General features: G+C 31.9%; 1 protein-coding gene across 1 annotated transcript in view; it reads left to right on the top strand.

The window, feature by feature from the left end:
- The window catches only part of LOC108915629 (zinc finger protein on ecdysone puffs), a 50199-nt gene extending 32051 nt beyond the window's left edge, over positions 1-18148 (top strand). The window contains exons 5-8 of the mRNA XM_018721717.1: positions 7793-8366; positions 8673-8769; positions 8859-9357; positions 17747-18148. Of these exons, the coding sequence (XP_018577233.1) occupies positions 7793-8366; positions 8673-8769; positions 8859-9357; positions 17747-17852 (1276 nt within the window). The 3' untranslated portion in view covers positions 17853-18148. The remainder of the gene's footprint in view (positions 1-7792; positions 8367-8672; positions 8770-8858; positions 9358-17746) is intronic.
- Positions 18149-18637: the final 489 nt, after the last annotated feature.

The raw sequence follows: 18637 nt of genomic DNA on the forward strand, positions 1-18637 counted from the left end.
CGCCATATTATTTAGGTAAATCAAAACATATTTTTTTTATCTGTTGACCTATGCTTCAGAAAAGTTAAAAATCTAAAAGAACGTTCAATTCTACATAAAAAGTGTACTTTTGTTTAGGTCACCTAACTTTATCGGTTTCTGAGTTATTTGCATTTAAAAGTTTCAATGTATTTTGTGGTGATTTTCTTTCAAGCGTCGATATTGCTATTTCTTTTCTAAGTAGGCTTGTGTCAAATTTTCATGTCAATAAATATTAGCGTATTTTGCATGCGTGTGATTTTATTATTCGTTCAAAATTGTTAGTTAGTGCTCAAAAAATGCCACGACATAATAATTTTTCAAACAGTGAGATGCGTGATATGATTTGTGTTTTTGCCCAGGCTAATTTTAATGGACATGCGGCGGCCCGAAGATATGAACACATGTACCCAAATAGATTGCAACCTAATTATAAACTATTTAGAAATCTTTACAACCGCTTAGGCGAATCTGGATCTTTTCGACCAAAAAGTAACCATGGTACTCCAAAATCGATCACAGTCGATGAAGAAGAGGAAATTTTAATTCGTGTTTCAGAAAACTCCGGTATGAGTACTCGTCGGTTAAGTGCGGCAACGGGGGTAAGCCAATCGTCCATTTGTAGAATTTTGAAAAAAGAAATGCTCCATCCATATCATTATACTCCGGTTCAGCAGTTATTGCCTCAAGATTTACCAGCTCGCCTACAATTTGCTCAGTTTGTACAAAATATGCAAATGGAAAACCCAGATTTCCTCAATAGGATTCTATTTACCGATGAGGCGACATTTACTAGACGGGGAGTTTTCAATTGGAAGAACAATCATTTGTGGGATTCCGAAAATCCGCATGCTGTAAAAGAAAAACATTTTCAGCATGAGTTTAAGGTGAATATTTGGTGTGGTTTAATTTCTGGTTTTTTCATAGGACCTTTTGAATTATCACCCAATCTAACTGGACCTCATTATTTAAACTTTCTTCAACATAATTTAAACGAGCTTCTAGATGATGTACCACTCGCTTTAAGAGAAAGTATGTGGTTTATGCACGACGGTGCGCCACCACATTTTGCCTTGCCGGTACGCCAGTATTTAAATGAACATTTTCCTCATCGGTGGATTGGCCGTGGGAGTGAATTTTGTTGGCCACCGAGAAGTCCAGACTTAAACCCTCTGGACTTCTCAGTATGGTCAAACTTGAAGGATGTGGTGTATCGGGAAGAAATTAATTCTGTTGAGGAGTTGCGGCAGAAAATACAAGTAGCCGCGAATGCATTTAAAAATAATAGGGACATTTTGTTTAATATTCAGAGACATTTAAGAGAGTGTATAGTAAAATGTATTGAGGTAGGTGGTGGACACATCCAGCATTTGATTTAAGGTTTGTTATTATTACTATTGTCAATAATTGAGAATAAAAAATCACCACAAAATACATACATTGAAACTTTTAAATGCAAATAACTTAGAAACCGATAAAGTTAGGCGACCTAAACAAGAGTATATTTTTTATGTAGAATTGGACGTTCTTTTAGATTTTTAACTTTTCTTAAGCATAGGTCAACAGATAAAAAAAATATGTTTTGATTTACCTAAATAATATGGCGGAACTAGCGCCCTCTAGGAGCAACGTCAAAATAAGCTTCAAATTCATAATTCTCACACCAAAAAACCCATTAGTACGAATTTTCAGAGTCATGCTATTAAAACTTTCCCAATTATTGAGAAATTTCAAAATAAAATTTAAACCTTAAACACCCTGTATTTCTTAAACCAACGACATTCGTATAAGCCATGATGAGCTCAAACATAATATTTTGGTGTCTAGTATCTCCAGCTTATTGTTGACCCATTCTTTCTGACTCACCCTGTATAATATTAATTGTTAATTAACTATTGGACGTAATAGACCGGGATTTTAGGGACTGTGTATTTATTTATCTTATCATTATTGCATTGTCACTGGAAAACAGTTTCAAATCGGCAATCCAATCTGTTCATTATTTTTTTATTATTATTACAATAAATGTTGTTTTTTTCCTTACTCGATGCTCTTAAATACAATTTTTCAGAAATATGTGATTTGCCTAGAAAAATTATCAAAATTTTTTCAACTTTACACAATTATTTCAGTTCACAAACAAACATTTTTGTATGCAATAGCAAGTCATAATGTCACTATTTGCGTGACAAATCTATTTATCTTACTGATCGAATTAACACAAATACAGTTTCCGAAAGACATTAAAATTGCAGAAATAATTTTAAATTACATTATAAGGTCTCGAAGCCCAGTATTTTTTTACAATACAGTATAGACTCTAATTCGAACTAATTAAGACATGGGCTTAAAGAGATAAGTTCGAATTACCAATATTTTAGGTATGTAAATATGTTTATGTACATACATATAATATGAATTAGATTTGTGTTACTGAGAGGGCAAAAAATAATAATAAAACCAAACATTATCATAAAATATGGATATGCATTTATTAAAAATAAAAGGGAAGACTAAAAAAAAACAATTTATTTAGAATATCCACTATTTGCAAAAGGGTTAACGTGTGATGCTTTCTTTTTTGCGACATGTTTGCACGGCAATAATATTTCAACTAAAAAGATCTAATCGAGAAAGGTTCCGACTCGCATAAAAGGGTTTCCCCGAGACTGCCGGGGTATAAAGTTTTTAGCGGTTACTTTTTATTATGTAGTCTGACTCTAATCTGAATTATATACGTTAAACCGAATGTTGTTCGAATTAAAAAGTTTTATTCGGACCATCGAAACGGGCATTCGTCGGGCCGAATTAGTGGATATTCGGATTAAGGTGAGTTCGGATTAAAGTGTCTATACTATACAACTCTTTAATTTCGGAAACTTTAATGTAAAGCTCATTCTTGACATAAGCCCCCAAAACACCAAGGACAAGGGCGGCCTAAAAATAAAGACGTATTAAAATTGCCATTTAAATTATGATTTTTATTACCTTTGTAGCTAAATATATCTCATCCGGAGCATTTTGTAAGAATTGCTTAACATTTTCTTCTGTAAAAAATCTTTGAGTTCTTAGCTACGTACTCGTCGGAACAGCGTTTTCACAAAGTTTTTAATTATTTGTATCTGAAATATCGATATTGTGTTTCACATTTATCGTTGCTTTTAGGATTGAATATATTTTCCATAGCCAAGGATTTTCATTTTTTTAATAAATCACCGAAAATTGCAGAAAACATTTTCAGAAAAGGAGTCCGTTTTCTTGTTGCCAATCCCTCAACAGTGCATAATATTTTTCATATTCATGTTTCAATTTTTGCGAAGGCAGATTCTCGCTTATATTATTTGCATAATTTCTAATTTCAGGTGGAGTATTATCAAATTCTATATCTGATTCACTTGATTTTTAACTCATTATTTTATTTACTTTAAAACTTGTCTGAAAATAATTATTACGATACAGTCATTTACACTTGACACATACGATTATGGTATATTCATTCTGTACCTTGTTATAAAATGAAAATACATGCAAAACACATAAGAAGCAAGTGTTTCGGAATAAATATTCTAACTCGAGAGTGAGAATTTTTACATTCTATTATTATTATTAAAAATGATTTCAGAATAATTATTACATTCGCTAATGGTCGTGGAGAAAATTAATTTTGTTATGGCTAATTTTGTGTTTAACAATCCGCATGCTTTTATCAACATATAATCCTTTTCCCAAAAAGTACCGTAATGATACACTATTGGAATCAAGTAACAAATTTAAACTTTATACTCCAATTATTTTTAATATTAACTTCACAAAAAGATATTTTGTGTCAGTATAACCCTTTGATTAAAATTTAATAATAAACAAATATAAAATATATAGTGTCAAATTTTTTTATATAAATAAACAATACTTAAAAACTAATAACTTAATTAATTGAAAGAATTGTCTTCTATTTTCTTATAAAAAATTTTCAACTTTAATTAATAATATTAATTATTAATTAATAATGAATAGCCCTATTGCTGCTTGAGACTTGAAACAAAGCGGAGAATGGCCAGTGCAGCGTTGACGTGTTTACTATGCATTTAATATGGATTAGAATATATTGCTTTTAACCATAAAATATCTCTGGAGGAAAGAAAATATTTTTTTCAGATTGCTATCCTGAATCTAAAATATACAGATGTTAAAAAAAAGTAGGTCAAACCGTAAACCACAAGGTCTTTGGGAAAAATTAATGTAGCCGAAATGGACGCTTTTAGAGATAATTACGAAACTTTCAGCATAACTAATTATGCACCTGATAGATCCTTTTGCAAAATTTCAGCACATTTTATCACATAGATTCTGAGTTATGCTTAATAAAAATTGGCTGTGTGTAGCAAAGGCTTAATGGCGCCGCCTCGAAAAATGTGATTACAATGAAAACGTTGCTGTAGCTAAATAACCCCATTCGAGAAACTGCTCAAGGCACGACTAATTCATGTAAAAATACGTAATTATAACAATCTGGAAAGGATTGACCAGTTAGGATTAAAGATATTAATATTCAAACTTTCAAAGTTTTTCGTATGATTATTCGCATAAATGAAACGCAGCAACGTCGCATATTGAAGAAAGGTTAGTTCGGTCGCGCGCTGACATTCTAAAAAATTTTGAACTAAAACCTTTTTTGTTTCAGTTTGCGTTTTTCGTTTATACAATGACGATTCTTAAAAATTTTTTTAAAAACACCAAAAAATTGTAATGCATCTACTATATTTAACACTAACCTAACCTTGTGCACGGTAAATATAAGTTTGCATCAATCTCTCTCTCACACAGTTGCTATCTGTACGACGTTGTCAGTTGTCGAAACTATGTGACTCAAATATAAGACATGCTTGAAAATTTTCTACTTACACTTCGTAATTGGGATATACTACTTTAATGAGATTTATCTTATGCCATATTTCACTTGGGTACCTTTTTTTTCAAGATACAAGGTGGCAAAGTTTTAATTAAAAAAAAATATTTTAATAACACTTATTGCGTTTTTCACAGAAATTTTGTAGACTGGCTTGTGGGGATGCCAATTCTGACTTTATTTAAATGAAACAATATGATATAGATATTAACTCGTTTACGAACTACGTTTTTCAATCCTGCTTGGATTGAAACATTAGCGCTCCACAGGCCGGTCTTCTTTTAAAAATTGGTCAGTACCCTTTCTCACATTTTTTTAAAACAGCTATCGTGCTGTCAAATTTTTTTTCTGCGTATTTTGTTTGTCTTGATTGCTTTATGATGCAGTTTTTATTAAACATATTAATGAAGTAATTTAAATTTTTTACCACTGAAAAATAGTGAATTTAATATTACGAATTTAAGACAGCAACTCTAATTACAAATAACTTTCTCTACACGGTGTCCGGAAATTCATGCAACAAAATTCTTAAGACAAATTCAGGGGACCCATATTTTTTCTTTTTGCCAACTGGCCCCTCTTTCGGTGTTACAGCCCCTGAAATCTGCCCCTAAGAAGTCTTTTTTATATCTCAAAACCATGTTGTACGAGAATCACTAAATTTGGTACACGGGGGTTTTATGACGTGGAATCTGATGCTACATTTTTTGAAGAGAAACCCCCTCAAGACACTTTTTCGTGGCCCCCCTTGTCTTTGGAATCAGAAAAATTTGGTTGCAAATTTGATTTTTAGTTATTAGTTAGAAAGCCATTGAATTTAGAAACTTTTTCGTTTCTTGATATTTGTTTGGAAAAACGCAATGTTTTTGAGGAAAATGGCGAATCACGATATGCATTCGATCACTTTTTGACATTTTTCTCGAAAACATTGCGTTTTTTTACGAAAAAGTATAAAGAGACAAAAAGTTTATAAATTTAATGGCTAGTAGACTGATAATTTTTAAGAAATTTAAATATGCGACCAAATTTTTTTGGCTCCAAAGACAAGGGGGCCCACGAAAAATTGTCTTAAGGGGGTTCCCGGCCAATAAACGTAGCACCATCAGATTCCACATGTCATATAACCCCTGTGTACCAAATTTAGTGATTCTCGTACAAGGTTCTGAGATATAAAAAAAAAATATTCTTAGAGGCGGACTTCAGGGGGCTGTAACTCCGAAAGAGGGGGCCACTTGGCAAAAATAAAAAATACGGGTCCCCTAAATTTGTCTTAAGAATCTGTGACCAAATTTTGTTGCATTAATTTCAGGGTATAATGGCTTTTTCTTGTTAAATGGAAAATAAAGGAAATTTCCTCTTATCGACTCTAACCATGGGCTGCTACAAATTTGCTTCTCACTACAGGGATCTCAGAAATGGTAAGAGGTACAAACTAACTTAAACCAACATTATGCCTAAAAAATTAAGGCTAACATGATTAGTTTTCAAAATATTTTCATTTTCATTATGTGCCTTGCTTGAGGTGGTATCTATACAAAAAAAAGAACACTTTCTCTTGACAACTTTTTGTTCTCTATCGAATGGAATAATCAATTTTTATATGTAACATTTCGTCTTTCCAGGACCATCATCAACTTAATTTTTTTAAATACGTCCCTGAAAATTTTATTACATTTTTTGCAAGCCTTCATGATCCCCAATACTGTATTGCTTCAACCCGAACGTTTTGTCTCAAAAAATTCATGTTCAGTGTTTTCGTTCCAAATTTATCTAAATTTTTTATTTAGATTTCTACCCCTGTGAAATCCACCTAGTTATTTAAACCATTACCATCATCTGGTCATACATACCTAATTCGATAAGTTGTTGTGTCGAAGTTAACACATTACAATTTTAATTTTATTATGATAAATTAATTCTTAAAAATGCATTTGAACAACCAAAACTCCAAATGAATATTGTACTTTCATAAATTACGGTAAATGTTCAAAAACATTTCCGTTTTGGCAAATGTTGAAAATGAAGATAATTTGTAATATTTTCGGAATTTATTATACCTGTAACTGCAACTGTGAAATGTCAGATGTATTTGTATGAATATCCTGAAAAAATTAGATCAGAATTTGTTTGAATTTTGAGCACTCGGAGAAGCCTAGAAATAAATAACTATGGGCACGGGCACTCTAATAATATTTTATTGAAACATGTGACGATAATAGTTTAAAAAATTAGGTGGATTTCACAGGATCTTTCTAACGACACTTAAAGTGGGTGATAATTCAATAAACAGAAATCTAAATAAAGAATTTAGATAAAGGATTGAATACACTGAAGATGAATTTTTCGAGACAAAACGTCTGAATCTGGTTTAGGTCGGAGGCAGTACAGTATTGGGGGTCATTAAGGCTTGCAAAAATGTAATCAAAATTCCAGGGCAGTATTTAAAAAAATGAAGTTGATGATGGGCCTGGAAAGTCGAAACGTGACAATCATGACATACAAAAATTGATTATTCCATTCTATAGAGGGTAAAAAGTTGTCATGAGAAAGTCACCTCAAACAAGGCTGAAATGAAACAAAACGAATTTCCAAAATTTCGTTTTATTTCAAATATTTCAAAAACTAATCATGCTTGATTTTTTAGAGACATAATATTGGTCCCCTGGTTAGGCAATTTCGCCCCTATTTAAGCTAGTTCGTATCTCTTACCGTTTCCGAGATTCCTGTAGTGAGAAGCGAATTTGTAACAGCCTGTATGTATGGTATTGTATTTCTTGTTAGTTTTAAAAAATAATTATCCACATATATATATTAATAAATATATTTATATAAATATTTAATATTAAAAAATATATTTTTTATATTTAGTGCTATTGCTCGTAAAGCTTCCAAGAGGAGGATAAGTGACAAAGATGATTCTGGTGATGAAAAATTGAAGGAAGTTAGATCAAATGATGATGTGCAAAACACTGAAAGTAAAGATCCATCAGAAAAGTCAGTAAAAAAGGAAAAAGATACTTCTGAAGATGTTGAAAGTGGTGATGAGAAAGCTAAAAAGAAAACCTTTATTAAGTTAAATTGTCCACATTGTGGAATAAAAACAATTACTTTCAGAAAATATGATATTCATCTTACTAGTAGAACTCATTTAATTGCAATGAGAAAAATTGCTTTGAAACAGAAATCAATTTTAGCTCAAATGAGACAAGCACAAAGAAATACCCAGAATGAGCTAGAAAAAAACAGTGATGATTTGACATCAAAAACAAATTTTTGTCCATTATGTAAGCTAAATTATAAACAGAAGAAAGCCGTTCACCAATTATCTGAAGCTCATAAGAACATGAAGAAATTTTTGATGCCATATTGTAAAGTTTGTAATATTACATTCAAGAGTCCCATGATTTTCGAAAACCATTGCTGCTCCATCGAACACATTAAGGTAAGTTGACTTAAAATTATTAGATTATTTATTTTTTAATCTCCAAAAGATTTTAAATATTCTTACTATTTTTGAAAATAGGACAGTGTAGCACTGTTCTTAATTTTGTGTGGCAAAATGTTTTAAAAGTGGAGGCACATGTAATAACTTTTTTAAAGAACCTCCGCAAACTTTTTAAACGCTTTAATTAATATTGTGTTTAAACAGTAAGAAAATTATAACATTCTCATTATAACAATTCTCAATTATAACATTCTCATCAGCCGAAAATCATAACATTCTCACACAGCAGTAATTTTTTTTTAGAGGAAACAAAGAATGGAAAATTGCAGCAGTGACGTTTCTGCAGATGAAGACAATTTAGAGAATTTTACAACGATAGACTCTGTTGGAGATGGCGAGGGTAAGATCATGAATTTTTGTCTTTAATAAACAATAATTTTGTAATGATTTTTTTTTACTGGATTGTATGTTACACAAGTATTGTTTCAGGTTCAGAAAATGGAGATAAAAAAGAAGACACAAAGGAACCAGTAAATGTTGGCATTGAACAAATTCGAAAGATCGAGGCACACTACTGTGACCTTTGCAAAATGTATTTGCCGAGAGGCGAAGATGTTGATATGCCAAAAATTTTGTCTAAACATTGTAAACTAAGAGTTCATATGCAGCGATATGTACGTTATAAAGAGGATCAGGATCTGGAGAAGCGTGCTGAAAAATTACAGAGGAAGGAATTAGCCGAGAAAGAAGTTATGGAAAAAAAGGAAAAACATGATAAAGATATCAATCCAGAGTCTGTAAGCATTGTAAAAGATGAGAAAGATGTTGAAACGCTTTTAAAATGTGCTGATGATGACGAAGCCAGAGATGATAAACTATGGGCCGATGTAGACAAGGATTTAGGAGATATTCTTGCTGAAGCTGAATCAGGGAATAAAAGTTCCGATGAAGATGATGATTCTCACATAAATGGGGAACGTTATGACAGGTATGTGTTTTATTTATTTACAAGATTGGACAAATAAAAATACATTATAACCTCCTAATTGCGAACACGCACGGGAATCCTGACTTGTCCAGATATGGAGGTGTTCATTATTTAGAGGTGGTGTAAATAATGAAACAAACTCAGGTTTCATTTTATTTGATATATCAATATTAAAATAGGACATAATTTCAAAAATCATAAAGAAGTTAAATAGCATAAATTTATTGTGTATGTTAACTAAAAATATGCGGAGAAAAAAAAATGTTAAGCATTGAGTACGCTTACCACTATAATCTACCAAAGCTCATTTGAAATAATCTTTATTGTCATGATTCACATTGAGAAATGTTCTTAGTGATGTTAAAATTGTTAAAGCCTCAAAATTCTCAAGGTTTTTTAAACTTTTATGATAATTCCGAAGTAATTGAAATATGAAGTAATAATTGCAAATTTCTCTTTTTCAATCTCAGTTTCACTTCATTCATTTTCAGTCAATCAATAATAGAGACATTTGGATTTTCAGTTATTAAATCCTCCTCAATCATTGAGTACAAGGCGGTTAAATAATAATTTGAAAATATTAATATGCTTTAAATTTTTTTTAATCATGCCATCGTATTATATTCATTTTTCTCTATCTGGTCTTAAAATTAATGACATTATGACTGAATCACCCTGTATACAGGGTGTCTGGTAAATATATGGCATACTCTCGGGAGTGTATAGAGGAGATCAAAATAACCCTAGTTTGTCATAAAAATTTTTTTCCTAAAGTGCCCCTTAAGGGAGATACAGAGTCCCAAAGGAGTACCCAGCGATTTACCTTTTCGGTTCTAACTTTTGAACCGATTTGTATAATTTAATGAAATTTTAATATTTTATGTAGGCCATAAAGGCTCATAACACCATGCTACAGTAGATGTGTTACACTTTCAGGGAAGTCGGGAATGGACTTGCCAGCTCATTGTTGGGCCAAAATTTTGACAGGTGTTATTTTATAAAGCTGAAAACTGAATTTTTAAATAGTTCTGTCATTCCTCTTTAAAAAAGATATTCTACATTTGTTTCGATAAAATTAGCTGTTTTCGAAAAATATCAGTTTTTGTCCAAAAGGTACATGTCATATCTCCCGCTGATTATCCTGCAAGAGTGAATTACGCAAATTTATTTCTGCAACGATTTAGGCAAAATCCAAATTTTACTAGTATTATTTTGTTGAGACGGAGTAATAAATTGCCATAATTTGCATATCTGGCATGAAGAAAATTCCCATGCAATAGTACAGACAAGGCACCAACAAAGGCTCATGGTTAACATATGAGCGGGAATCATTGGGAATTATCTCATTGGACCCCTTCGAGTGTCTCCATTAAGGGGCACTTTAAGAATTTTTTTTTTATAACACGGGTTATTTTGACCTCCCCTATACACTTCCGAGAGTATGCCATATACTTACCAAATACCCTGTATACAGGGTGATTCAGTCATAATGTCATTAATTTTAAGAGCAGATAGAGAAAAATGAGTATAATACGATGGTATGATTAATAAAAAATTAAAATGCATATTTAAGCTGAAAATAATATTTTCAAATTATTATTTAACCCCCTTTTCAGGCTGTTACTGACCGGCTGACGAGCCGATTATTCACAGTTTGCGCACTGCTACGATATGAACAAGGCGCCCTAGATGCAACGTTGCCATATTTATATATTTTTGCTCATATAAAGACAATAAATAAACGGTTTGCTCACGTCAGCCAATAATAATTTAAAGTGCTATAAATTATTTTTTATAATTATGCAATCAATATATTAAATTGTTATTGTTGCCCAGCAAGAACCTCGAGCAGGTCTGAGCATGCCTTGCCAAAAATCAGTTTTTATTAACATAATGTTAATTTTTTCAAATATTCAAATACATTACCGTTACGATCTATGTACAAGTGTACACGTTGGATAGATGAGCGGCTGATGCGATGGAATAAACCAGGGTTGTTATGTATTTCTTCAGCGGCATCTTCGATACAATTCCGCAACTGTAGATTTATGGTATTTATGATATGGAAGGTGGTAGATTTGAATAAACGCTATAAATTGTTAATGGTTTTGTATCCGTGTATAGTGTATTTTATACAGGGTGTTTTTGAATGGATTGGCATAAATGATACCAGTGAATCTACATTTCAAAAGAACACGATCTGCAAAAAATCGCCTTAGTAAAATGTTCACCCCTGAAGAGATATGGGCCATCAAAGTTTCCAAAAAAATTATGAAAATTGGCTGTAATTTGAAAACCGAACGAGGTACAAATAACAAATTTTTTACAGGTTGTTTACTAATACAGATGCGAGTTTTCAACTATTTTTCGAAAATTTTAACCCCTCGAAAGGGGTTGAAATAACCACCCCTCAAGCCATTTTTTGCCATAACTTTTATATTTCGTAAAAACTCGATATCCAAAAATACGCATTAGATAAACTGGTTCTTTTAGAAACTTTTACCTCTCTAGCAATTTTCCTTTAAAACTTTTCGTTTATTAATAAAAAAATAAAATGTATTACCATTCACCTCACACCGTATATGATTGCAATCAATCAAAGAAAAACTAAGTGTGCTGCTGTCATGCCAGTTGTCACAATTAACTCTTCTGTAAGTTGTCACTGTTATCAGCTAAATACTTTTTGGGTGTAAATTAACAAGAATTATGCCAAATTTTACTAATGATGAATATGTGGACATGCTACAAGTGTTTTTTTCTACGATCGTGCAAAATTTACTACTTATTGCACTACCTACTGTGCCAAAAGTTTAACTTTTTTTACAGTAGTACAAAAAAAATATTGATTACAAGTTTAATCTAAGCATATCCATAAGTACCTAACGTCTGACATTGACAATTTGCGCAATTAATTTCCAGTTGTCAGTTAAAATTTTAATATTATGTAAAATACTGTTAAATAAAATTTGAAATAAAAACAATCGTAGAAAAAATGTTGCGTGCAACATGTGCAAAAAGCATATTTGTTGCACTTAACATGATTGCAGCTCTCAACTTCGTCTCGAGCTGCAAACTTCATGCATCGTACAACAAATACACACTCTTTACAGTAGTTGCACAAATAACTGTTTGAATGTCGCAGAAACTTTTATTAAATAGAAGTACAATGAAAACGAAACTAAGAAATAATTTATTATCAAAAAGAGAAAAAACAAAAAACTTAGTTAAAGGACATTTTCAAAATAATTGCCATTTCTTTCTAAACACAACCTAACACGTTTATCAAAGTTGTTACGGACTCGAGCAAAAATTATGGGATTGTTGCGAATCTCATCAGCCGCCGCGAATATTCTTTCCTGTAGCTCTTCAACACTGTCAACTGGGGTCGCATAAACAATACTTTTTATATGTCCCCAAAAGAAAAAATCCATGGGCGTTAGATCGGGAGAACGTGCAGGCCAAGAGATAGGTGCCTCATTGCCGCGACCTATCCAACGATTCGGGTAATTTAAATTAAGCCACCGCCTAACTACTACAGTGCTGTGAGCAGGAGCCCCGTCATGCATGTACCACATGGCCTGACGTACATTTAATGGTACTTCCTCCAGAAGTGGTGGTAGATGCTCATTTAAGAACTGCAAATATTCAACAGCACCAAGTCGATGAGGTAAAACAAAAGGGCCGACAAGCACATTTCCTACAATTCCTGCCCAAATGTTTAAACTAAAATTATGTTGAAATGTTGTCATAGATACTTCGTGAGAATCTTCAGGAGCCCAGGAATGAAGATTGTGCATATCGGTTAAACTATGTCTTTGAAAAGTTGCTTCATCTGTGAAAAGTATCTTTGAGGCAAAATTCAAATTATTTCTTAGAATATTAAGATACTCACTTATGCATGTCTGGTTCATGTAGAGCTTGAACTGGCTGGTGGTGAAAAGGATATAATAAATTATCATGGACAATATTCCAAACAACACTATGGGACACATTTAAGTGCATTGCTGTTTTCCTCGTACTAGTCTGACGATTTTCGTCAAACTCTTCAAGTACTGCATCCTCAAGATAAATAGTACGAACAGTAGGTCTTCGGCCGGTACCCTTAATATGCGGCTGTATTTTTCCAGTTTCCCAAAGTCTTCGTTCTACCGCCGAAAAAATTTGTCTGTGGGGAACTTGACGATTTGGATATCTCTCATTATACGCTCTTGTTGCCGCAGCACAGTTTTTGCGACATTCAAAATACACTTGTAGCATGTCCACATATTCATCATTAGTAAAATTTGGCATAATTCTTGTTAATTTACACCCAAAAAGTATTTAGCTGAAAACAGTGACAACTTACAGAAGAGTTAATTGTGACAACTGGCATGACAGCAGCACACTTAGTTTTTCTTTGATTTATTGCAATCATATACGGTGTGAGGTGAATGGTAATACATTCTATTTTTTTATTAATAGACGAAAACTTTTAAAGGAAAATTGCTAGAGAGGTAAAAGTTTCTAAAAGAACCAGTTTATATAATGCGTATTTTTGGATATCGAGTTTTTACGAAATATAAAAGTTATGACAAAAAATGGCTTGAGGAGTGGTCATTTCAACCCCTTTCGAGGCGTTAAAATTTTCGAAAAATAGTTGAAAACTCGCATCTGTATTAGTAAACAACCTGTAAAAAATTTGTTATTTGTACCTCGTTCGGTTTTCAAATTACAGACAATTTTCATAATTTTTTTGGAAACTTTGATAGCCCATATCTCTTCAGGGGTGAACATTTTACTAAGACGATTTTTTGCAGATCGTGTTCTTTTGAAATGTAGATTAACTGGTATCATTTATGCTACTCCATTCAAAAACACCCTGTATATTCGGGTATTTAGTAGTGTGCCGATTTTTTTTTTATTTGATAAAATATGGTGTGCCTACAAACAAGTAACTACCTCTACTTTATTTATTTTCTTTTAACGAAAGTTGACTTCGTGAAGTCAGGATTGTTAAAACATTTTACACTAGTAAGTTAATACAACTGTTAAAATTATTTATTATAAAATGCAGCATGCTCCTTTATTTACTTGCATACGTTGAACGCGGAACCCACAGTAAATGTGAACCACAGATTATGATGTGAACTTGGCAATGCTGTTCGCTTCAGCTGATAACTGATTCGTGACATTATGTTACAAAATTTTCCGAGCATCCAGGCATCTGGCAGGGCCCTCTTAGTGGGGTTATGAGTTGATTTCCTTCATTTTTAAGTCGAGTAAAAAATTTTTTTTTCCGATTTTCTGTCTATTAAGCCTTCTGAATACGTGGTTAAAATTAATGACATTGTTACTGAATCACCCTGTATAAGAAAAAACTAGTTCACAAAATTTTTAAAATGAATGGTAGAATACACGATTATACTTACTATTCTCAATTAAGATCCTTATGCAAATAATTAACTTGAGAGTGTTATATAAATTACTTTATTTCTTAAGAAAAACAGAATCTAATATTAATTCTAATCCTAGCTCTTTTTGGAAATAATGCAATGATAAAAGAAAATCTTATAATTTACCCTCCAACATGTATTTTGGTGATCGAACTGGTGATAGTAGTGTTTAAATTGTCAATCACTTTGCAAACTTTTTTTCTACTGTATATTCTAATTAGCAGGTTAATAATTATGTTTCTAAATATAGTCATAATTTTGATGTTAATATAAATCATTATTACATTGATGTCAAATTATGATACAAGTTATAAAAATTCCTAGTAGATTTTTATATGGACCTGATGGCATACCAATTTTTCTATTGAGAAACATTTGCCACATTTGCACATTTGCCTTGGCTAAACTATTACACAGTATTTTCAATTTGTCTATAAATACTGGCATATTTCCTTCTTTCTGGAAACAAAGTTATCTTAAACCTATTTTTTTTTAATCTGGTAAAAGAGAAAATGTGGAGAACTATAGAGCAGTTTGTTTGCAATCTGAAATACCAAAATTACTTGAATGCTTAATAACAAAGTTTATATCATGGAACTGCAAAAACGTAGTCGTTGATCAGCAACATGGTTTCTCCCGAAATAAATCTACATCTACTAATCTTGCTGTTTATAGTAATTACATTATCAGATCATTAGAAAATAAAGTTCCAAGTCGATTACATTTACACAGATTTCTCTAAAGCCTTTGATAGAGTCAATCATGGCATACTTATTGCAAAACTTAAAGTAGTGGGTTTTAATGAGAATAGTTTGCATTGGATTGATAGTTATCTAAAAGAAAGAGTGCAGTTTGTTAAATATGGAGATTTCATTTCTTCTGCTATCAATGTTTCCTTTGGGGTACCTCAGGGTTCCCATATGGGCCCAATTCTTTTTAATTTATTTGTAAATGACAATCGAATATAATAATGAACAGTTAATTTTTAATATTTGCTGATGATTTGAAGTAAATATTTAGGTCTGTTAAAAATTCTTCAAAAAGATTTGGATAATTCCTTCAATTGGTGTAACCTCAATGCTTTGCACTTAAATTTAAAAAAAAAAGCCTCAAGATAATATTCACGAGATCTCCTTCTCATTTGATCTACAACTAATACCCTCAAATAGTCATGTTCCTTAGTAGTAACTTCTCCAAAACTTAACCCTCTCCTTTAAAGCAGTTAAAAGTTATTGGCAAAAACCCATTTATTTAGTCATCTTCAAACGCGTCTACCTCCCATAAGGTGGATTTGCGGACCCATGTTTATATGGAATTTTTGTCTTATTTTGAGTTGACAAATCTACCCTCAAAGGGAAGTACTACTATTTCCGAACACCTTGTATATGTATTTTCACGTTTTGATGAAAAATGAGAGTGCCCCGTTTCCGTTTCATAGGGAGTCCGTTATTAAGAGATGGTAATAGAAAATCCCGTGACACCAAAATTGTTTGTTTTTTTAGATCTAGTTAGAAGCGTCTGTGTCTGTATTTATTTAATTTGAAGATTTTTTAGTACCTATGGATTTTTTTGCATTTTGTGGATTAAGTATACCGTTTTAGTCACTAATTTCAGGTTTACTTTTAATCACCGTATGATTCACTTTTACTCCTACACAATACAAACACTAATGCAATTCAAATGGTTGCCAAGGCAATTTGACAGTTATATAGTCGGCTCCAAATGATGCGGTAACTTGCCAAATATTTGTCAAAGTTAAACAAGTGGCATGTCATGTAATTGGTATATTTATATTTGTATTCAAATATATTATTTGTCATGTGCCTGTATTTATAGTGTATATGACATTGACAAATATTTGACACATTTTTGTTTGAAAATGTTTAACGAGTGACCACATAATCAGGAACTGGCATACCTAAATTTGATGTTTGCGATATATGTCAAACTAGTATACAAAATAATTTGAATTAATTAATTTTAGTTATTTACATTGGCTTCCTTATTTCTTCCACATTTACAGCAGTAAATATTAGAATGTTTACTTTTAAACGAAATTTCAAAGTCTTCATTTGTTTTTTCATGGCTATTATGATTGAATTAAAATAAATCGTAAAATTAACCTTTCTATCACATACGCTCGCTATGGGACCTATAGCATAGGGGGTTATATGCACGGAAAGTGCCAGATAGTATAACTCTCCAGCGTCGCACTATGAAAATAACATCACGCCGTTGTACTATCTGGCACTTTCCGTGCACATAACACCCTACGCCAAGGGTCGGCAAGTAATTTTAGGTGGGGTCCGGATACTTTTGAAAATTTTTAACGAGGTCCAGAAAAAAAATTAATATTTCTTATTTTTTTTTATTTTAATTTGGACTCAAATTTAATCTGCTTCTTAATTAAGAACTCAAAACACTCACATAATTGTAAAATACTAGAAACAATGATGAGATTGGCATTTAAACGTAAAAAACATTTTTTAAATAATTTATTTGAGTAATTTATACTTTAAAAAAATTTTTGGCGGTCCAGTATTTTACCTTCCGCGGTCCGGACCTGGACCACGGTCCGCCAGTTGCCGACCCTTGCCCTACGCTATAGGTCCCATAACGACTCGCACTTGTGATAGAAAATAGTATGTACTATTTTTGGCCATAAGAAAATCGAAAGTTAGTTACGAAAACATAAGGATCTAGTAGGCCTGGAACATGTGCACATAATAAGTAAAAAAAAAAAAAAACAGTTAAACTCAAATATTTATTAATTAGACCTTAAAAAGGAACTGGAGATTCCTTCAAAATTACAAATCCTACACCTGTTATGATTTTATTTTTAATATTGTTAATGTTTAAAAGGTTTTATTTAAATATTTTGGTTTTCAAAAATAAATATGGTTACCTAGATGCATTGTATGTAAAAGAACTACATACAAATGTTTTATTTGTTTCAGATTTAAATTGAGTGAAAAAAATGGTGATGATAACTTAAAAAAATTGGGAGATGAAAATGAGAAATTGGACAAAGAAGATAAGGAAGCTGACGTTGAAAAAAAATAAAAATTCCGTTGTTACTGGTAATTGATGTAGTAGATTTTAGTCCAGTAGGTGTGAATTTATTTCTAAGTGTGTATTTATCGGGAATTATTATCGTAGAAAAGTAAATCGTCAAAACGAATAATAAAATTTCTGTCAAAAATGCAGAATACCATAAACTTAGATTTAAATGTTCTATATATTTTGTTAATTTTATGATAGATATGGATAGTGGACAAAAATAGGATAATATGTTTTGTTTATTATTTTCTAGTATTCTATGTATTCATTAGAGTTACATTAATAAAGTGTACCAAACATTAATGATTTTTCGTGTTCCTACCGCACGAAGTAACTGGAAGTCGCTTCTGCAAAGCATATGTCATAACGAGTAAAGGTGATTCTTGTTTTGCACAGGAATGATGAATTTGAACTACTGAGTATGAGTGAATTATGTTTAATGCTTGATCATTCAAATGTGAACTGATTTCTTTGTCTATTTATATCAAAAACTACAAAAATGGACTGTAACTATGATTTCTTCAGGGTGTATACCTGTCAGGAAAATCTGAAATTTTCAAGTCTATCATCTTGTAGATCTGGATGTCGGGGAAAATCAAGGAATTTCTTCATTAAAATAAATCTTTCTTGTTTTAACTGTAATCCTTCTACAGGGTTAGTCAAAAATATGGAAACCTTTAAAAATGTCAGTGGGAAAGCATTTTTGAGATAAATGGTGAGGACAAATCTCAGCATTTTTCACAGCACATCTGATGGTAACCTTGACCCGGAGGTCAAGGTTCAAGTTC

The sequence above is a fragment of the Anoplophora glabripennis genome, unplaced genomic scaffold (assembly GCF_000390285.2).
Source record: "Anoplophora glabripennis isolate ALB-LARVAE unplaced genomic scaffold, Agla_2.0 scaffold1484, whole genome shotgun sequence".
Lineage (NCBI taxonomy): Eukaryota > Metazoa > Arthropoda > Insecta > Coleoptera > Cerambycidae > Anoplophora > Anoplophora glabripennis.